Source organism: Zosterops lateralis, assembly GCF_965231275.1.
Source record: "Zosterops lateralis genome assembly, chromosome: 26".
Taxonomy (NCBI): Eukaryota; Metazoa; Chordata; class Aves; order Passeriformes; family Zosteropidae; genus Zosterops; species Zosterops lateralis.
Window position 1 is genome coordinate 5,994,670 of NC_139786.1, and position 22,500 is coordinate 6,017,169.

The window sequence follows — 22,500 nt, forward strand, 5'->3', positions numbered from 1 at the left end:
TCACCATGTTATATAATTATATACCTTGAATTATCAGCTAAAATATAAGCTTAAATTATTATGACAGTCTGTGGATTTTTCTTAGAAGTTTTAGAGACTCATTGGAGTATTAGAGACTAATTTCATCCAAAAGCCAAGTTCAACAGCAGGGCAGGGGATTTCCCTCAATTCTAACCTGACTTTTAGGGGTCTTGTTCCTATGAATACACTCCAAAATCCTTAAATAACATCATTCAAAGGAAGAGGAAAGCAAGGCACTGAAGTGCTATTGGAGAGACAAGACACAGGATTTGGATCACCTATGAAGGCCAAATAATCCCATCATTCCAGCAAACTTCATTCCTTGTACTTCAGCAAGGAGGAGCATGACCTGGACATGGAAACAGAGTCATCCAAAACCCAGCAGCCACCAGTTGGGATGATTTCATTTGCTGGGGTGAAACAGAAGAGCAAAAAAGCTTTGAAGCAAGAAGTGGTTATGGTCAAGAATTTCCTGGCTGTGGCTGACACTGGGATGATGTCACTGGGAGACAATCAAGCAGCTTCATTTCCACCACGGCTGCAGAGCCAAGTTTTTATGTTTCAGAAGAGGGGGGGAAAAAAAAAAAAAAAAAAAAAAAAAAGGAGCTTTTCATTAGCATGAGCTCAAAACCAGCCTGGATTTTTCAGCCATCTCATCAAGTGAGCAAGAAGGAGCCCACCTTCTTGGAATTGCAAGCAAGATTCCATCCACGAGGAGAGAATATCCAAAAAGGAAAGAAAGAGACCATCTGCTTGATTGCTGTGCTGCTCTGTAAGCAAAATTCACATGAAAACTCCTCCTCGCCCATCATTTGGGTCTCATCACTGTCATTGTTTGCAAACCCAGAGGGGGAAAAAAAAAAAAAAAAAAAAAAAAAAAAGAAGAAGAAGAAGGGGTGGGGGAAGAGGGAAGAGAAACTGCTGGACCATTCCCTGCTCCCACAGAATTCCTGCCACTGAGTGCTGGAAGCCAAACAAGCTGTGGCAGGTGTGAAGCCTTGGAAAAAGAGCTGCAGTTGCTGGTTAGGCTGCAGGCACAGAATTAAGGGACTTTGCATTCAATCAGAAAAGAACAAAACCAGCCAAGCAAAATAATACAACCCAAAAAACCAACCCAAACCAAAACAAAAAAGCAAAACAAAAGAGGCTTGATTGAGAATCTGCACGTGTGGAGGCAGCCTTGGATCAAGAGGCACTCACAGCTACTGCTCACTCTGCAGGGCTGGTCCTGCAGCTGTGGGGGAAAATGGGATTGGGACAAGGATCAGCATCAGGATGGATTCAACAGCAGCACTCAACTCCTTTTCACACAAGTTTTGGGTTAGCAAGGAGATCACCCAGGCCAAGGCAGAGTCACCTGGAGGTGACACAGGGGCATGTCCAGGTGGGTTTGGGGTGTCTGCAGAGAGGGAAACTCCAGGACCTCCCTGGACAGCAGCTCCAGGGCTCTGCCACCCTCATGGACAGAGGCTCCTCCTCGTGTTGGGGTGGAAGGTCTTGTGCTGTGGTTTATTACTCCTTGTCCTGTCACTGAACAGAGCCTGGCACCACTCTGACATCCCCTGCGGAGATTTGCATGGATTGATGGATATTTGTATGGACAGCTGGATATTTGTATGAACTGATGGGATATTTGTATGGATTGATGGGAGATGTGTATGGACTGGTATTTGTACGGATTGACAGATATTCGTATGGATTGATGGATATTGGTATGGATTGATGGGATCCCCTCTCAGCCCTTCCTTCTCCAGCCTGACCAGCCCCCTCAGTGTCTCCTCATCAGGGAGATGCTCCAGACCCCAAATCATCTCTGTGGGTTCTGCTGGACCCCCTCCAGCAGCTCCTCAGCTGCAGAGCCCAGAACTGAACACAACTCCTGCTGTGGGACTGGAGCTCGTGCAGCCTCCCAGTGTGACCAGTCTGTCCCCAGAAATGCACTGGGAGGACTGGGAATGCCAAGGGAAGTTCATGTGTCACCCCACACCTCGCTCAGGCAGAATGTATTGTGCCTCTGACAAAAAACCATTTCCCAGCCCATTCCCAAACCCTTCAAAGGGCTTTTTTTTTTTAGTCCAGTGTTCCATGTTTATAAATGCACCAGTCCTGCCATCCCTTTTCTGGGTTATATAAATGTTTGATGGAATCGTTCTCAAAGGAAATCAATTTTTTATAAGAATTTAATGATAACTCATTCAGATTCACTTCCCAACATGACAGCTGATTAACCCTTTGCCAGTGAGCTTTCAAACAGGCCTCAAAAATAGAAGATTTAAGGGGGAAAAGCCCTTTGTTTTAAAATGCAATTGACATTTGGAAGGGGAAGGATGAGACCCTGGAGTGAGCAGCCATGGCACACCTATTCCTAGAAGGGCAAAGCAAGCTCTGGGACTCACACACACGTTTTTATCTTTTTTTTTCTTTCTCAATCCTGTCCCAGTGACCCTTTTACAAATATGAGTTAATGCAAACTTCCCCATTACTGTAATGTTTCATTAGCATCAAAGAGCTGCCTCGGTCCCCAAAGTCAGGAAATTCAAAACTACTGGGCTATGGCAGAAACAATTTATGGCTCTCAACTCTCAACAAAGAATTAACTCCCTGTTATCCTTCCCTGCACACTGCAGAGGGAACAATGTGCTGGATAAACATGACATTAAACAGAAAGTTTAAAGCTGTTTGGCCTAACACAATCTCCTTGTAAGCAACTCTGAAGCTTACTTTTATATTATATTTCAAAATTCAATATCATCAAATGATTAGATTGAGGGAAGGCATTACAGTCTGGCTTAAATTTCACATTTTTATTCAAGTCAGATGGCTCAGATAACCATCACTGGTTATAATTGTTAATTTTCAATCCTTCAGGATCAAAGGCATTAATAAATCTATTTTCCCTGCATCTTAACAATGCGATAACTGAACTCCATCTCCTGTGCTCCCAGACAAGTCCCACATTTTTCCATGCCTGAACACAGAGCAGATAAAACTTTTAATTTTGAAGATGATGGGAACTTGTAGAATTAAACTGAATGCTCCAAGGGCAGGGACTCACCAGAGCCATGACAGAGAATGTCTCTAGGAACAGATAAATCCCTAAATTCAGAAGTTTGGATTCTTTTTCTGCCATGCCCCAGACACAGCTGGGAGTGCCCAGGGAGAGCAGCCCTTCCTTCCAAGCCCAGATTTGTCCTGTCCTGCTGAAAACACCTCACCTCTGTGCTTAGAAATTATCCTGGCCTTGTGAAACCCAACTGGATTCTTTGCTACCTGTGATTCATAAAAATACACCAAGAACACACAACTGAATCAGGCAGAATTTGGGGGAAGACTTGAGAGTCAGGGCTTTAGATGAAAAAAAATAAATTAAAACAATTCAATGAGGCTGATGCTGGTGAAATTAATCCCAATCTTGTAGCTCTGATAGAAACATACACAGAGAGCTCTAATTTGTTAAAAACCCAGGGCCACACAATTAAGGCTGAGCAAATGTTAACCCAAACAGGGCTCCTGAAAAGGCAGCAGGAATAAACACACCAGAGCAGCAATCCTGCAAACCACAACGTTTGGAAATAACAGCATTTTTCAAACCCACTCCCAGTGACAGCCCTGACCTCCAAAGGACAGGTTTAAATCAACACCTGGCACAAGAGCACTCCAGGCTGAGCTTATCATCACTGAATAAATGTAACCTACAGACTGCTGGTTATTCTAATAGCTGGGTAATTAATAGAGATCTGAGTGCTCTTTATTGCCTGTGTCTAGAGACTCTTGTGTTCATCACTCCCTGCTCCTCCAGGCTCTGCAGCCGAGTGCTTCCAGCAGGGATGGCCTTGGGAGGGGAACAGGATCCAGCAGAGCCCACACTCAGCATGTCCAGGCTGAAGGTTCCATCCTTGGCAAAAATAAAAACCCTCAGCATTCCTGACTGCCTTTGCTGAGTTTTCAAAAATCAGAATTTTGAGGGTTTTTTGGTTTTTTTTTGGTTTTTTTGAGGTGCGTTTTACCCAAAGCAGAATTGCTGTCCCCTGAATGAGGAGCAAAATATATTCCCTGGGAGGTGGAGAGGCTGAAATCTGTTCTGCTGGGCAGGGAAAGGATGTGAGGGAACGGCTGGAGCTGTGTCAGGGAGGCTCGGGATGGAGATCAGGGAAAGGTTCTTCCCCCAGACGGTGCTGGGGCACTGCCCAGGCTCCCCAGGGAATGGGCACAGCTCCAAACCTTCCAGAGCTCCGGAGGGCTTGGACAGCTCCCTCAGGCCCAGGGTGGGATTTTGGGGTGTCTGTGCAGAGCCAGGAGCTGGACTGGATGATCCCTTCCAACTCAGAACATTCCATAACTCAATGACTTTCTCAAAACTAGCTAAAAGCAGCTTTAGGAAACACTTCTGAACTCCCTCTCTTGTGCCAAATTTCTTCTCTACTGTTCCTACAGTTAAAAATCCCTTTTTTCCTTTTTTTTTTTTTTTTTTTCAAGCATGCTTCTGAGTTAAAAATCTTGTGGCTTTGCTTGAAACAGTCCAATGAAAATGTCAGGCAGCAGGGTGACACCGGGGCTGGGTTTGAAGCAGCTCCTCCTTTTCCCTCTCAGGGCCACATTTCCTGTCTGTATAACAGAGGTGGCCACTGAGAAAAGCTCCTTAATGACCAATTATCAGCCCACCGGCACCCCCAGGCTGCCCAGCCCAGCTGTGCAGAGGTTTCCAGCTGTGCAGAAGGAGGAGAGGGGCGTGGGAGGCTCCTGGCCCCCTCAGCAGCACTTACATCAATGAGATCAGACAGGTCGTGGATGTAGTACTTGAACACCGAGGCATTGGTGGCCTCCAGGGCCAGCAGATACTCGTTCCTGGCCTTGATGGCCTTCAGTCTGTTCTCTGTGTACTTTGCTTGGCGCTGAAAGACAACAAAAACCAGAATGCGGCATGAAAAGAGGTGAGCAGCACCCTGAGTAACACCAGAGAGCACTGAACAAATCTCACTCTGCTCACACAGGTTTTGCCCATTTGAATTCCAGTTTTGCCAGGACTCCAAGACTTGAAATGCAGATTAATTGTTTTAATTAAGCACTGCTACTCTGGATTGAAAGTCTTCAGACTGTGGGATGGGGAAGATTAAAGGAGGAATGAAGGGACAAGGTGGGGTTTAGGAGGTTATGGCCCAGCTCCAGCACCATCAGAGAAGCCCATGAGAGTCTGAGGGCTGCTACAGACACCTCAGCTCTTCCAAGGCCTGAGCGTGGTCCTTCCAGAGCCTAAATCCACTCCAAAATAACTCCTTTCCTTCTATTGCTTTGAACCTTAGAGCTGAACTGATGGTGACCAATTGCTGAGGTCACTGTTTCTGCCCTCAAAGCCAGCTTGGGAATTCTGGGCTCTCTGGAGCACAGGCCTTGTGCTCTGGACAACAAAAATAATCCCACTAACCACAGCTTTCCAGCAGGCAACTGCTGCTCTCCCACTCTAAGCTGGTTTAAGGTTTTTGTGCCGTGCCTGTATTCTCTGGGACAACACAAACTGCACCTAAACTGCACCTGCTGCAGGGTTTTCCTGTCCCCCAGCTGAGTGCTAAACAAAACCTGCCCAAAGAGTGGCATTTGGGTTTGAGGAGGGCACACCAGTGGCTCCTGGGCATCAATACCTTCTCCTTCATCTTCTCGATTTTTTTGACTGAGCTCCTCCTGACGTGTTTCTCCTCGAACTTGACGTTGGAGGTGGAGTCGGGGGAGCGCGGGGTCTGCTTGTCCTCCTGCTTCACTGACTTCCCAATCTGCTTCTCCTCCTGCTTCTCAGCCTCCTTCAGCTTGCTCTGGGCACTGATGCTGTCGGCGTTGTACATGTGGTAGGTTTTCATCACCTGCAGACAACAAAAACCAATGCTCAGGGTGCCCCTGGTGAGGCAAGGATCAAAAAAATGACCTGAAATACCTGAACCAGAAAAAAGAAACACTCAGGGAGAAGTTCCCAGGTCAGAAAAGCAGGGCAGGAGGTGCCTGAGCCAGTGTGGCTCTCAAAATGAATCTGAAATCAGAAGTGGGTGATTCTGCAGCTGCTGCTTTGTTTGACTTTGGCGTGTGCCTTCTTGCACAGGGAAGCACAAAACCAAAAAGGAGGCTGCAGACTAAACCCAGCCTTCCTTGAGTTGCTCAAAGGAAATGATATGGCAGGAAAATGAGAGCTTTTCATCAGCAGGTAAGGTTCCTGAAGGGAGCCCTATCAGCCTTTCATCTGGGTGAATCAGAGCTTTAAACAGCACAGGATGGAAATCCAGCCCCAGCACAGCCCCTGCAAGAGCCACTCAGTTTGTTCAATCAAATTTGGGACATGAAAGTACTTCTGGGCACCTCCTCTAATAAAAAAAAAAATTAATAAACAAGTGTGGTTTTTGCATTTAGGGAGACTTGGACCCTGTGCTGTATGGTCAACTTCCATTATAGCACATTTTTATAAGTAAATATAGATAAATATCCCCCTCACAGTCACAAAATTCCCATTTGTTTCACGCGATATTAATGTCTAGATTTGTGTTAAGCAAGCAGAACCAAAGGACACGAGATGTAAACCAGTTTTTTATCCATAAATGCAAAACAATTTAAATCCCACAACCAAAACAAACATGGTACAACACTCACAGAGGGAGCAAAAAAAAAAAAAAAGCACAATTGCATCAAGTCACCCATTCCAGCAGCAATAAAGGCTCCACTGGTGAATAATTCGATTTATCTCAGCTGAAAACCCGTTTACAGCTACTTTGCACCAGAACATAACACAATTTTACTCAGGAGGGCTGTGCTCCCCCTCTGCAGTGATCAGCAGAGGTCCCAGAGCCAAAGAGACTCTGGATTTAAACATGAAAGGGAATGTGACTGCAGCCAGTGCTAAAGAACATCCTGAATAATTCACGCACCCCACTCCCGGCCCCTGCAGATGCTCAGACTATAAAGGAGGCGTTTAGAAATTATAATAATGGATGCAAAGGAGTTGCTTCTCCTCTCTTGCTCAGAGAGAGCAAAAGCAGAGGGAGAAATCCCAGTTTTAATGGGTTTTTAATGGTTTTGTGCCACTCTGGCTGCCACAGGCTCTGGTGTGGGGACACTGGGGACTCTCTGAAGGCAAAATGGCAGAGGACAAAAAAAATGACAGGCTGGGACAACCCTCTGTGTTTTGTTTGTGTAGATAAAGTAAAAATTTCACCCAGATCCCCTTTGCCTAAAAGCAGGGATTGTGCCAATCTTTTGTATATTGAATTAGGGAATCACTGAGGTTGGGAAAGATCTCCAGGATCATCCAACCTTTGGCTGAGCCTCACTTTGTCACCCAGCCCAGAGCCCTGAGTGCCACATCCAGCAGAAAAAGAGGTGGAATTGCTTCTAAAGTACCACTAAATTTAATCACTGGTGGGGTGGCTTTAATTCCAGCAAAAAAAAAATATCATCTTTTAGTATGGTCAGAAGTGGCTTTTTGCAAAGGAAAAGGTTTTCTGGTGAAGGGACAATTCAGAGTTCTGCAGCAGGAGGAATGAATAAACAGATTGCAAATTCCCAGCACTGTCATTAAAAATATCAATACCTTATCCCAGTTTGTTTAGCAAAGGCTGAATTCTGGAAGCTCTTCCTTCCAGGGGTAGAGAAATGAGCAGAATTCACTATTTGGCTCAAAAAATGACCCGTCAGAGCCTGGCACCCAGAAATGATCCCCTGTCCATGAAACTCCACTCAGCAGCCACTCCAGAGCCAGCTGAACTTGGATCAGAGACTGATCTCAGCTCCTAAAATCTGTTTGTAGAGGCAGATCCACGTACTTCCTTAGGATCTCATCCATGACAGGATTCACATTTGAGATAATTATTCCCTCAAAAACCATTCCTGGAGTGCTCATTTGCCTGAATATTTGGCTTTGAGGCTCTAAGTTTAACAAACTGTAATGAAACAATTCCCTCTCTGCATTTTACTGATAGAGGAAATTTCAAGGAACCCCCTGAAACTCTGTAACACTGATTTTTACCCCAAATTTCACCACAGGGTCAATGTGCCACAGCCTGAGAAACAACCCTGCCTCACCTTTTGGAAGGAGGAAGAGACCAGAGCATTAAACCTCAGTGTCATGACCCAACAAATCACTGAGGAAGGACAAAATAAAAGGCATTTTGAGCCACTCAACAGCCAGTTCTGCTTTTGAAGAAGAGAACTTGCCCAGTAACAGCTGCAGAAAGCAGAATTTTCATCAAGCAAGAGGCCTTTTCCATTCATGTGTGTGAGGAGAAGGAAAATCCCCAGGCAGCACATGAACCCCTGGGGATCCTTCCTCTTCCTCCTCCTGTGTCTCCAGTGGATTTACTGAGAAGCAAAAAGCCCAGAAGGGAAACTCTTCCTCTAAAAGGAGCTGTTCTGCTGAGAGCTGAGGGACAAAAAAGCTCAGTGGTGCCTCTGAAGGCTCAAACCCCAAGATTTTTTTGACCCATTTGGAAATAATTCTCCCATTTCTGGCTCTTTTTTAAAAAACTATCACTGCTGCAAAGTAACAAATCAATCGTTGGGGAACCAACACTTAAGAGAGCTGAAACAACACCAGGACAGAGGTGGGGGGGGAAAAAAAGGGATTTATGGAGCTTTGTAGCAGGGAGTGCAGCCTTTTCTCAGTCCTGGTGGGACAAGTCCAACACTTCTCCCTTCTGCCAAGAAACCAGTTTGATTTACCGTGTAGAGTTCATTCAGGACCTTCATCAAGTCTTCCTGGAGCTGCAGTCCCACTTCCTTGCTCTGCAACAGAACAGAGAAATGAAAGTTAATAGAGGAAGAGGCTGTGGAGGAAGTGAGCACGGGGCAGCCACAAATAATTCAGGGCTCAATTAAGCCCCAGTGTTTGTGCTGGCAAATCCAATCAGTGCCCAGCCCAGAGGCACTCAGGCTCACATTGCACCAGGAGTATTAATAAACTGAAATCTCAGAGGGGCACAGTCAGAAAGGCTCTGTGGAACTGAGATGGAAATTTCCAGAGAATGTGAGGTTTTTGGTTTTCCAGCCTGAAAATACAGAATTTTCCCATTTTCACAGGATCAAGCAAGGCTGTGGGTACAGGACAGCCTCGTGTGGAAGCTGAAGAAAAGCAGGACGAGGAAAGCAGCACATAACAAGAATGATTTAATTCAGTTTATGGATTTTATTCACTCACTGCCCACCAAGGCAGCATTTGTGTGCTCGAACCCCCACGTTACCAGTGTTTAATATCTACTGGGGCAAGCAAATTTGATAAATTCAAGATTATTTATGCCCACAGCATTCAGGAAAAGAAGCAGATAAAGAGGCAGTGCAGCCAAAGCCACACTTAAACCAGCATTTCTGCCCAGGAAGTCAAGATAGTGCTAAACCACGAGGAAAAAAACCCAACAACACATTGATAAACTGAAAAGCCAGAAGAGAAAGATTGTCTGATTTAAATTATTCTTTTCTCCATACTGTCCAGCAGTTCAGCAGTGCTTGGAGTGTGTTTCTGAGATGAAACAAAAATTGCTTTATTAGAGGTTTTTTGTTATTATTTTGGGGTGTTGTGGGGTCAGACCAGCACGAAATTGCTCTGTTGGCACCACAATGGGATTCACAAGTATCCAACACCCAAACCTTCTCCCCATGTTCCATTCCCATTTCCCTCTCCCTGCTCCTCAGGTGCTGCAGGAAAAAAGAGCACCTGGCACAAATGCTGACAAAGGGAAGTTTTCCCTGAGGAGCCTCTAATTGAGAGAAAAGCACAGAGCTGGTGATTCCCAACCTCCAGCAACAAACCTCCAGGATTTCCACCTCTGGAAGCAGAAGGCGCTGAGGCTGCTGCTCACCCCTGCAGCAGCTGTGGGGTTTTTATCTTCTTTTGTTCTGTTAGAGCCGGGATTAAAAACTTGCGAGATGCAATTTTCATGTTCAGGCTCAGATGTTTATTAATTCTGATCTATAGCACAGTCTCACAAGTTGTGAGTTCTGGATAACAAGGTGAAAAATGGCTCTGACTAACTCTTTCCGAGGTCTTCCAAACCCTAAACGTCCAATTAAGAAATGACACTTAAATTATTTTTATTTTTAGCCCAGTAACGAACCACCCGTGGCCCCCAATGTGGATTATTCACCGAATTACAAACCACCACCCAAACCCACGAAGAAGGTGAAAAAGAAGAGCTAAACCTACACCTTAAATCCTTCATCTTGCCTTATATATATTACCATACAGTAAAACCTTAAACTCCAAGTTTTGCACCCTGTAATATCACACACTTCTATTCAAATCCCACACCCACAATCCCAGTACTGTCACTCAATTTTGGAAGCCTGTTCCATTCAGGTGGAGGGTCAGTGTTTTTCAGCACAGAAAGCCTGAAATTCTCAGCTCCCAGGGCTCCAACAGGTCTCCAGGGTTTTCTGGCTGCCTTTTCCTCCACGTGGAGATGATGGATGGAAGTGACTGCCTGGCTCTGTCTGCAGTGCCCCGAGCCCTCAACTTCTCACACAGGAGGAGCTTTCCAGCCACACGTTCCCAGTGCTGCTGGAACTGCCTGGCCTGGCCCCACCATCTGCCTCCCCACCCCACTTTTTCCAGCCCATTTTGCTCATTTCTTGCACTTAAAAAAAAAAAAAAAAAAAGGCTCATTTGCTGCACAAACTGCTGAAGCATCAATTATATGACAGAGATTAAAATGAATATTTTAATGCAGATTCGGGTTGAAAGGGGAGAAGAAGATGCCAAATTGTCAAAACACAAAACTCTCTGTGCTTCCAAATGAGCTCTCAAGAAAGGAGCTGCTGGATTGCTGGACTGGAAAAAAGCCTTCCATTAAGATGAAGGTAAGACAGATCACAGGGGACATCAGAACAAGAGCTGTGCAATGAGCACTGTTAATGTAAAACTGTTCCCTGCACTGATTCCACAAAAAAAAAAAAAAAAATGTCTAGGAGAAAAAAAAAGCTGAGCTGGCTGACCCTGATAAATGAAAATACATTGGAGGAAGCAGAAGGGTTTGCTTAGGAAAGTCAGAGGAAAATGGATTGGATGTCAGGAAAAAGTTGTGCAGTGGAGGGAGGTGGAGGTGATGCACAAAGAGAATTTCCCTGAATTCCCACAGAATTCAAAGTGCAGATTAAAGGCTGCTGATCCCACTGCCAGGGAGGCAGGAGAAATTCCAGCACCACGCCAGAAAGTGCCACGGAATTAGGAATGAAATCCATGCCAAGGAAATTCAACAACAGTCCTGGCAGTTGTGAATGTCTCAACATAAATTGCTACTGCAGCAGCAAACTCTGTATTGTTCTGTATTTTCGCTATTATTCTGTGTGTTTTGCAAAGGCAGAATGATTCATTTTGTAAACAAGGCAATAAATAAAAGATATTCTGATCAGCTTTAGTGTGATCTGCTCCTGGCTGTACCTGCAACCACGTCTATCTGTCCCTCCCTCAATGTGAGGAAGAGCTTGTGCAACAAAATCTTAATTAATTTGCTCCACTAATGAGTTGGGTGTGCGTGTGTGGGGTGGGGGTGTCCCCACAAACTGTGTGTCCTTATCTGATCCGGTTAAACCCTTCTCCAGGAGATCTGGGTGGGGGAGCAGCCGTGGGACAGGGCACAGGAGCTCCCTGCACAGCTCAGGGTGCAGAGTGGGGCAGCTGCTCACCTTGCTGGGCAGTGAGAGGTCACCAACAGACCCTCCACAGAATCACCACCAGGTTGGAAGAGACCAAAATCATCGAGTCCAACCCAGCCCTGACACCTCAACTAAACCATGGCACCAGTGCCACATCCAGTCTGCTTTAAACACACCCTGGGATGGTGACTCCACCACTTCCCCAGGCAGATCATCCCAGTACTTTATCACCCTTTCTGTAAAAAACATTTTCCTGACATCCAGCCTGTATTTCCCTTGGCATAGCTCAAGGCTGTGTCCTGTTCTGTCAGTGCTGCCTGGAGAAAGAGACCAACCCCACCTGAGCACAGCCACCCTTCAGGGGATTGTGGAGAGTGATCAGGTCACCCCTGAGTCTCCTTTTCTCCAGGATAAACAACCCCAGCTCCCTCAGCCCTTCCTCACCAGATTTGTGTTCCAAACCCATCACCAGCCTCATTCCCTCCTCTGGATGAGGAGGATTTCCTTCCTCTGCAAACCAGGGAGGTGATGAAGAAACCTCCTCTTCCTCTGCAAACCAGAGAGAGAATGAACAGATCTTCCTTTCCTCTGCAAACCAGACAGGTGATGAACACACCTTCCCTTCCTCTGCAAACCAGAGGTGATGAACACTCTTCCCCTTCCTCTGCAAACCAGGGAGGTGATGAAGAGACCTCCTCTTCCTCTACACACCAGGGAAGCAGCAGCAGCAGCAGCCAGGGCAGTCAGAGCAGGATGTGGCAGCAATGCCAGGCTGGGGATGCAGGTTTTCCCCAGCCCAGGAGGCTGCCGTGAGCACACACACACTCCTTTGTTACTCCAGGGTGTCTCTGCACCATGTGCAGGGCTGGAGGTTCTGCCACCCCTGGCTGGAACATAAATTCCCAGCACGGGCCGTGCCAGCTCCTCAACGGCCTCTTTGTTCCAGCCCTCCTCCCCTCCACCTCCCCTCTAATTTAATCAAGATGTTTTTGGGATTCTACTGCGGGGCTGTTCCGCATTCCACCCAACATTAACGACTTCAGCTTTCAAATATTTGGGGGGGATAATAAAGAGGAGAGCTCAGGAATGCTGTCAACGTTTTCTGCCCCAGATCTCCAGCCCCAGCAAGGTCCTGTCAGAAAGATGGGATGGCTTCAAAACCAAAATGCTCTGGAGTTCCTGAGATGCTTTCCCCATAAAACCCAACAACAGCCAGCAAGGGCTCAAGCCACGGGAGGGTGAATGTGTAACACACCAAGATAAAGAGATTTTTATCTAATTTGCTGCCTCAAGTTGTGGTCAGAGGATGACAGCTGGAGCTGGAGCCCAAATCTGCTGATTCTGGAACAATTTCAGGTCTCTGCATCTTTTAAAAGTAACAATTAAACATGCCTAGGTGGAGAATAAACACTAAATATTCTCATGTTTTTTGAACCATGGTGGAGTGAGGGTAAGGATGCCAGCAGGGGAGCAGGGATGTAGCACAGAGGTACCAACTCTGCCCCTCACTGAGAGTTTTACTCATGGCATTTGCACATTCACAAATTCACACCGTGACGGAGAAATATTTTTACAAATGCCCATCATTTTTAACCATGACATATCCTGGCTTTTCCGTGTGTGGGGTGCTTTAAGATTTGTCATATTCTGGTACCAGAGCAGCAGGAGACACAGCGCAGCTGTAAAGTAGGTCATGACAGACCCCTTCAGAGAATTAATAATTCTTCTTCCTTGATTACTGCAAGGCTTTTAACCAGCTCATTGTGGAGTTTCCATCTCACATCAAACACCCTGCAGTGTACCAGGAGATAAATTGGGGGGTTCTCCCACCATAAAAGGTGCTAAACAGGAGGAGAATTGCAAATCCTCACGTTGGTTTCCTTGATTCCAAACAGGAGTTTTCTCCCCTATAAACATCCTCAGTTAAGTGGATACACAGGGAAAAGCAGCCCAGGGAACCTCCCAGCTAAAACCAGAGCAGAAAATGTGTTTGAAACCCAGCAGGGCAGGCAGATGCTGAGCTGGTACCTGGCTCAGCTCAGAGGAACCGCCTGTCCTGAGGCCCCTCTGCTCACAGAATAAATCTGCCTTTCTGCCCATTTACATTTCCAGTCACTTCCCAATTTCCTTATGTAAAAAAATCCGTCAAACTGAAAAGAATCAGTTTGTTCAGACGCTGCCCAAAGTGAGCCTTCCACAGTCTGTTCTTTAAAAAAAAAAAAAAAAAAGTAATTTTCTTCTTCTTTTCTTTTTTTTTTCCCTTCAATTTGAACGAGATTATCAGGCTGCTTCTAGGAAAATTTCAAAGAGACAACACGGGGAAGACTGATTAGAGAGACCAAATTAAAGAGACTGCTGCCTCAAAGGTCTCTACATATATAAATAATCCCAAGGGATCCCACTCAAAAGATACGTCTGGAGGCAAGAAAACCTGATAACCATGCAAGAAACAGGAAGGTTGTTCCATGCAGAAAAATGAAGGGTCCCATTAAATAGAGAGGGTGACAGGGGGATAGAGGGAAAAGGGGAAATCAAAGCAGGAATCAGCTCAAATAGAAAAAAAAATGGGGGTGAAAATACATATATAAAAATAAAAATTAAACATAAATATATACACAGATAGAGGAATGTAGAAATAATTAAGTCAAGGGGCTGTGCTGAAGGAGGACAAGCAGGAGAAATCAAAGGGAGATGAAGGAATGAAAAGGAGCAGACATCAAAGCAGGATGATTTTCCAGGAGAGGGAGAGGTGACTGGAATAGCAACGCTGGTGGCACCAGGGCTGGCAACTCCAACCCTGCACCAAAGGCAGCCCTAAATCATTAACTCTGCCCAAATAAGCAAACATCACCTCCTGCCCAAGGTGGAACTGTGTGTTACCAGGACAATTCCACCCGTCTCAGTCAGGAAAATCAACACAGTATTTCATCACTGTAAAACACTTTTTCTTAACATCCAACCTAAATTTCCCTTGGAGCAGCTCAAGGCTGTGTCCTATTCTGTCAGTGCTGCCTGGAGAAAAGGGATCAACCCTCACCTGGCCACTTGATGCCTTGGGAAGGCTGAGCTGGAGCAGAGACTGGACAGAGCTGGAGAATAAAGTAGAGATTTATTAAAAGGCCTTTAAGGTACACCTTGGGCAGGACAACAGCCTGGCCAGGGCTACACCCAAAGTGGACCCAAAATGGTCACAAAATGAACCCAAAATGGTCACAAAAATGGACCCAAAATGGACAAACAGTCACAAGGTCTCACACTTTTATAAGTTTGGGTCAACTAGCATATTGGGATTTAATTGCCCAATTCCAGCTCCAGGTTGTGAGGTCTCATGATTCTTGTTTTCTCCCTCCAGCCACCCTTGTTTGTGCTTTTGGGCCTGAAAGTTGTCCTTGGTGTGCAGCAGGAAAAGGATTTGTTTTGTGTACCTGCTCTGTGCAGAGCTGAGTGACACTGACTGTGAGCTCGGATCTACACCTTTAAGGCAGCACAGAATATGAAAAAACAGATCTCAGGCAGCACAGAATCTGAAACATCTAAAACTTAAGGCATCACTACAAGCACCTTTCCTTCCCTTTCCTTATCACCCCCAGGCAGCCCCTGCTGCTCCAGCCCTGATCACAGCTGCACTCTGGCCTTTGAAAAGCTCTCCACATGCTGAGAGATGCAGCAGCTCAAGGGCTCACTGACAAAAGGGACCTCAAGCACCTCCTTTTTTCCCTGCCTGTCCTCCCACCTCACCCACTCCTGTGTCACCCTGATCTTTTTCAGCCTTCTGATGTTTGCATTTTTGTGGTGGAGTTTCTCACAGATTTCAGGTAAAAAAAAGTGATGGAATGTGAACTGTCCTTTGTGTCTATCACTCCCCTCTTGAGGAGGCACAACTGATGGACTTCTAGTTTGACCAGTGTGGTTGGAGAGGTGGCAACCTCATCCTCCAATCCATTGTGCAAAATCTATAGAAACCTAAACAGAAAAATAAACTTCCCTCTTTTCACCCTGATGATCTGACTGTGTGTGTCTCATTCTTTTCGTGTCCTACAGCGACACTCCTGCATCCCAGTGTGACACAAAACACTGACCGGAGTGTTTGGATTTAAGAGAAACGGCCCAAGGAAAGGATTTTATGCCCCAGGATCAGCTTTGGACTGCCCTCAGTAGATGAGGATCTCTGTGTCACCATCCTCTCCACATTTCATGGAGTTATTTGCAACCTAAATACTTCCCAGATTTAAGCTGGTAGATTCCCCCATCAACACCTGGCAGGTGCTTTGCCAGCAACTTGTCCTTGTCTTTAACCCAGGGAATCTTGTTTTTAACCTTGTTTTAACTTTCAAAAGGTAAAAAAAGGTGGAAAAAAATTACTTAAAGTTCAGAGATACTCTGACATCTTCTGTGCTGCTTTGGGGATATTTTACAAATGTAAAAGCCACTGAGGGGGGTTTATAATTTATATACTTCTTTAAATCTATGGACTGCAAAGCTGATTTGTAGTATTTTCATCACACCCCTCATCTGTTTTCTAGCCTGCAGTACCTTTTGGACTGACTTAAGCTGCTTCTTGAAGCTCAGGGAGGGAAGAGATTTGAGTGAAGAAGCACAAGTAGGGCCCACAGTGGCCAAATTTCTCCATTTATCAGCTGCTACCAGATAACAGAGGATGCAATTTTTGGTTTTAACCACCCAGCACAAGTGGAGTTGTAATCCAACACCTGATTTGACCCTCAGCCAAGCGGGTATTCCTGGAGAACAGCCAACCAAGTAGTTGGGATTTAGCAACAAGTGCCTTTTGTTTGTACAAATTAACGTGGAGTTTGCCCTTGGCCTGGGGGAGACAAACCAGAGATGGCATTTTGCTGTTGGATTGGTTATTTATTTGGTTTTATTCTAGTCCTGCCGCCCAAAATAAAGCAAAAACACGGGTTTGTGCTGCTTTGTAAGGAGCTGAAGGTGCCATTCCCAGCCAAATTGGGATAATATCAATTTCCAAGCCATCCTTTGCCAAGGCATTTTCTAGGCCACCTTGCTCCAGCACAGCCCTTGTTGAAATTCAACAGGGAGATTACTCCTCCTTTGGAGGGATTAGAGGAATTGAAGAGTAACTGCCATTCAATAATCCCGTGTAAGTATCTAATCAACCATAATGTAATTACCAGAAAGTTTTAAAGGGTCAAAAAGGCCTCGGTGTGACGTTACTTTGAAAAGGAGAAGATTCCTCCTCTGCTCAGGCAATGAGTTAGAAAAAAAAAATAAGTAGTGTAAGAGAAACAGAATGTAGAAGTGGAATATATTTTTCATCCTCCACTAAAAACCTCAAGAAACAGGAAGGAGAGAGGGAAGAGCACAGATTTTGTTCTCTCAGAGAACAAATTTTGTTCTCCCAGAGAAATCCCACCCACAAAACCCTGCTGGAACAGGGCACAGGCACCCTGCTCTGCAGGTAACACACACCAAGATGCTGCTCCTTCAAGAGCATCTTGACATAAAACTTCACCATCTCGAGCATTTTTCATTTTCCAACAGCCTAAACAAGCTGCTTTTTATAAGGTTTTTTACACTTAAAGCAACAGACAGAAAGTAAGAAATATCTGAACAAGCCCTCCCTTCTCCAGGCCTTGCAAGAGCAGAAATCACTCCCCAAGCCCAGGACAGGTTGCAGGGGGTGGGAGAGGGGGCAGAGAAATAATAAATGGCTTTTGACAGTGAAGACTTGCAATGATTGCACCAGGTGAAGCAGCAGATGTTGCAGCCATTGGCAGATCTCTGCAGGGACCAGCCATCACCCCTAAACAGCATTTTCAAAGCCTCCAGATCGTGTTTCTTTAACTGCAAGAACAGATCCCTAATAGGAAAACCCTCCCACACTGTCCCACCTTCCTTCCCAGGTGGAAATCAAGGGGACAAGGCAAACAAAAGAGAGCTCAGCTGTGTTCTCTCCTTTTCCCAGATAAGGACAATACATCCTTTTATTATCCAGCATAGCAGGAATTCTCCCTAATTTTTCTTTTAGCACCAATTTCTCCATGGCAGATACAATTCAGGCCTTTAAAGAGTTATTCTTGACTAGTGTTGATAGTTGAAGAACTGGAAGGTTTAAAATTTAATTAAATTCTCAACATCCATTCAAAACTGTGGAGAAAAACCACAGCCTTAATTTAGACCAACAAATCTCAACACTGGGGAAAATGCCTGAAAAAATCAAAGGCAAGTCAAGCCCAAAGAGGGAAAAAAAATCCCCCAATAAATGGATCCACCACAAGTAATGGCATTTTAGAAGAACCAAGGTGAAGTTCTGTGCTGGAACAGTCAGTTACCTTCTTGAAGAGGCGTCCTGAGTCCTCGCTGACCTGGACAAAGCGGGGGATGATGTTGTTGAGATAAATGTCACTGAGGGTGGTGTGGTCCCTGCTCTCCCTCTTCACCTGGTTGAGCAGCAGGTTCCAGCAGTTCACTGGTGACAGCACGTTCTGATCCTTCCTGCAGGGACACAAAACAGGAATAGGATTCAAATACCATTCTGGGGCTGGAAATGCAGCTGTGGGGTGGGTGGGATGCTGAGGAGAAGAGGGAAATACAGAAAATACACCCTCAGCTCCAATTCCCTACATTCCCATGAGCTTTTTGTCCCCCAACAAACAGATCCTGCAAGTGCCAGCTGCAGAGTGCCAAGTGCAAGGCTTTAATTTTTCCCTTTGAATCCAGGATTTTGTGCATAAATCAGAGCCTGAGGGAGGGAGGGAGGGCGATGGCTCCAGTGTCTGACAGGAGGTTTCGCAGTCCTGACTCAAGAATTTGGGTCTCAACCACAACAAAAAAGATTTCAAGCACCCAATGAGCCAAACAGCATCTGCATAGGAAACAAAATGTTGTGTCTCCTGTGCAAAGCCCATTATGGGAAGGGCTTCTCTATCTGTCCCCAGCCACAGAGAGCAGCACTCCTAAAAGAAACTTGATTTTCTCATCTTTGAACTTTCCCCACCTTCTTTCAGCTGAAGCAGCCAGCAAACGAGCTGCACGAAGGGCAGCAGGGGAGGGGAGAGGAGAGGAATCTTGGATTATTTGGGTCAGCATTTCATTTATTGGAAGGAATAAGTAGTCTCTCAGGGCCAGAATTTCACCCCAGATAAAAGCTGGAGTCTCACAGGCTGCTCCAGCAGCAGATCCAGGAGCCTTAATAATACCATTTATTTATCTTCAGCTCTGTTTACCATTCATTTACAGCACAATAATATTTATCTAGAAAATAATAAAACCTGTGGTGCAAAGCCCTGGTTATTGTACAGGACTCTATCAGGTTTGTTTCCTCCTAAGAGAAATGCAGTTTAATTTCCATTGAAAAGGGAATATTCTGCACTTGAAAGGATAGCAATCTCTACTGCAAGAAACGTTGGGAAAATGGGAAAACTGAGCCAGGGCAGAGTTTCATTACCCTTCTCATGACACCAGCAGTTGGATTTGTGCTGCAATATGGATAATTTTAGATAAAGAGTTTCAGAACAGCTGATCTTGATTTTTTTTCTTTTTCTTATTAAAAAAAAAAATAAATTGGAAAGCTCAGGACTGAGTGCAGCTTGTGATCTGGGCTGCTTCACCCACCGACTCCATCTCTGCCCTCCAAAGCTGGCAGAGCTACAAGTGAAAATTACCCAGCTACCATTAAGAGTTTGGGACTGAAACTTTTGCAGGAACAAAACAAATCCTCAGACTCACTACCAGCTGACCAAAATCCTGCCTCAAAACCCCTAAAACCTTCTGGCAGCCTGGAGGAGCTGGGAGCCACCAGCACCAGGAGTTCCAACTCCAGGAACCCCCAGGAAGGAGCAGGAGTGCCCAGATTCCCTAGGGAAAGGGAAGCAGGAGAGCTGCGGGAGTTAACTGGCCAAATCCCAGCTGTCCTGGCCACAGCAGCCCTGGCCATTCCAAGGCAGAAACAGCAGGAATAAACACCAGGCAAAGCTGGTGAGGGAAATCAGTGGTGTCTGCTGGCGCCACGAGGGTTGTTGACACACTCCGTGTGGTCACACATGAAAGGAGATCCCGTAGGAAAAGAATCACCCCAAAGCCCACACACCCCCAGGATTGTCACCTTCGGGATGCTCAAGCCACACACAGCCAGATCCTCATCTGAAATTCCTTTAATTTCTTGCTGACTCTTGGTTTTCAATAACCCCTTCAGTGCCTTGCTGGAACGGGCTCTTGCTTTTGTACAGATCCAACATTTTCACAGCAAGGAAGGGAGGGAAAACCTCTCCTTCTTTATTTGCTGGTGGTGATTTCCCCAGCAAAAAGCAGATATTTGAGGCAGAAAACGAAAGAGTTACTTCAAAGCTCCCAAGCATCCTTTAAAACTCCACACACATTAACTTTCACAGCATCTCTGGAACTGCAGCTTCTCCTGGGGTGGGACATGGGAACAATTTTCCCAACAGGGAGCAGGAGTTCTACACCAAAACCTCTTCAACCCTCACCACAAGCAGATGGCAGGGAGCAAACTTCCCATTAACCATTGCAGCCCTCAAAGGAGCTGGCAAATGCACTCTCTGCTCCCAGTTCCACGTCACCACAGAGGAGGGATGGGAAAGGGAATGGAAACATCAACAGGGTCTGGTGGGTACAACCACCCCAAGCTCTATCCCCATACATCCTGCAGAGTGACAGAGCATCACCCTGGAGAGAGCTAAAACTGATGAGATCAACCCCAAAACTTTAGGATGTGAATGTGAACTTTTCCCAAAGTGCTGGTGCCTTCACACTGACACCAACTTTTTGACTCAACTCCCCCATGAGCAAAAAAAGGAGGAAAAAGACGCCAAGACCCAGGTTTATGTCAAGCCCTGCTTCTCCTGGTGTAAAGATGGTGAGGTGATAGTGAGTGTGGAGTGTTTATTTAGGGTAGCCCAAATGACAGCAGGATCACAGCCACGGGGCTGGCTGGCAGCAGGAAGAGGAAGCTGTGCACAGATTTTTAGGGAACCACAAATGATGAAGCCCTGTGGTTTCTCCAGTGTTATCTTGATGGGGTCCTGGGCAACTTCCACTTCAAAGGTTTCAGCTAGGTCTCAGAAAGATCATAAGGGAAGATTGAGTCTCGAGTATCTTAATTAAATCGCTCATTCATACAAGGGACTTGCAGACAAGCTGAAGATTGATCTGCTTTGAGGCAAGCAGGGGAGAATGAGAGATGCCAGTGACACTGAGCTGGGCATGGCAAGGAAATAGGAGAAAAGTCATCTTACAAAACAGATTCAAACTTAAAAAATCACCAAAAACAAAATAAATAATAGGTTAAAATTTTTAAAAAAATCTAAAACCACACCCACAAACCAAGAATAGGAACTCTGTATTTCCACAAGACAAAGGAATGAATCAGATGAGAATGAAAATATTACTGAAGAGAAAGGCCCTGTCCAGCTTGGACTTCCAGGGATACAGGAGCAGCCACAGCTTCTCTGGGCACCCTGTGCCAGGCCCTGCCCACCCTCACAGGGAGGAATTCCTTCCCAATATCTCACCTAAATCCCCCTCTCAGTTTGAGCCCATCACTCCCCGTCCTGCCCTGATGAAGTGTCCTTCACCAAGGGAGTGTCCACGGCAACAAAAACTTCCCTGACCATCCTTGCTGTGAATGAGGCATTTAAAACAACACCTAAAGTCTCCTGTTCCAACTCCTGATCCCCTCAAAATATTCAGATTTTCCCTAGAAGTGTCCAACAGGCTTCTCCAAAGCTGGTGCATCCCAGGACAGCCAACTCTGCAAACCCTCAGAGCTGGAGCCGAGCCAAGTGTGAGAGCAGAGATTTAATTGTTCCTCTAAATACTCTTGCAATCCTCTCTGAATTTTGTCCTCTGCAGTGTGCTCTGGCAAGAGAGGCCACAATCATAGCAACATGGTGTGAGACCAGCATCACTGAGATGATGGAAAACAGCACAAAAATCCTCCCTGAGGTTTTTACATCCATTTCTGTTGGTTGTGTATCACTGGCTGAGGTCACTGAATCAATGAATGTTTAATGCTTACAAAAACCTTCCACACAGGGTTATTTGGCTCAGAATAAAATGTGCAGACCTTGGTTTCAGCAAAAAAAAAAGAACCACAAAAATAACCTATACAATGTTTTTATTATTATTAATAAGAATGTAAGTGGAGCCCACGTGGCTCAAATGCTTCTGCAAATTCCTCCCTCTCAACCTGTATCATCCCTGCTCTACAGAAATCATATTTCACTTTCAGGAAAATTAAAGCTGAACTTCTCTGCAAGCTGCTCATTCAAATCCACATCTGATTTTCCCTGACACAGCTCGGTGTTAACTGCAAATTTTGAGAATTACAAGCATGGACATCCATGCTGCTCCCTGCCCTTCTCTTCCAAAAGATTCCAGTTATGAACATCTGTTGTTTACAAGTGCTCAGGCTGAAGGTTGCCAGACTTATTCTGCATCTTCCAGTTGAAGGCAAAGGCTGCCAGAAAGCCATCTGATTTTCATGCTGGGATATCCTGGACATTCAGCTCTCCAGCTGACAATTGCTACTCAGGATCCTGCTTCCAAAGATTATCTTGATTTAAAATATGGCCTTAAAATAGCCTTCTCTTGTCTTTCTTTTTTTCTTTTTTTCCTGTTTTTTTTTTTTCATCTTCTCCCTCAAAAGCAATCACTCAAGATTTGCCATGGTTTTCATATTGCTGACTGATGATTTGAATAGGCAAATGCCTCCAGGACAAAAATCACATAAAATAGGAGAACTGAAGGCTGCGGGTTGGAGGTCCCAGGGTCTGAGTGCAGTGGGACAGAGCCTTTTTTTTGGGAGTTGGAAGTCACCTCCAGCCCTGCAGGGATCCCAGACCCAAGAGCCACCTGTGAGATGGA

General features: G+C 45.5%; 1 protein-coding gene across 5 annotated transcripts in view; it reads right to left on the minus strand.

Annotated features, from left to right (window-relative positions):
* Window positions 1-22,500, minus strand: part of SRGAP2 (SLIT-ROBO Rho GTPase activating protein 2) — a 98,232-nt gene that overhangs the window by 40,756 nt on the left and 34,976 nt on the right. For all 5 annotated transcript variants that reach the window (XM_083878466.1, XM_083878464.1, XM_083878465.1 and 2 more), the window contains 4 exons: window positions 17,949-18,111; window positions 8,713-8,775; window positions 5,658-5,873; window positions 4,785-4,913 (listed from right to left, as the gene is read on the minus strand). In XM_083878466.1, coding sequence (XP_083734592.1) covers window positions 4,785-4,913; window positions 5,658-5,873; window positions 8,713-8,775; window positions 17,949-18,111 — 571 coding nt within the window. The remainder of the gene's footprint in view (window positions 1-4,784; window positions 4,914-5,657; window positions 5,874-8,712; window positions 8,776-17,948; window positions 18,112-22,500) is intronic.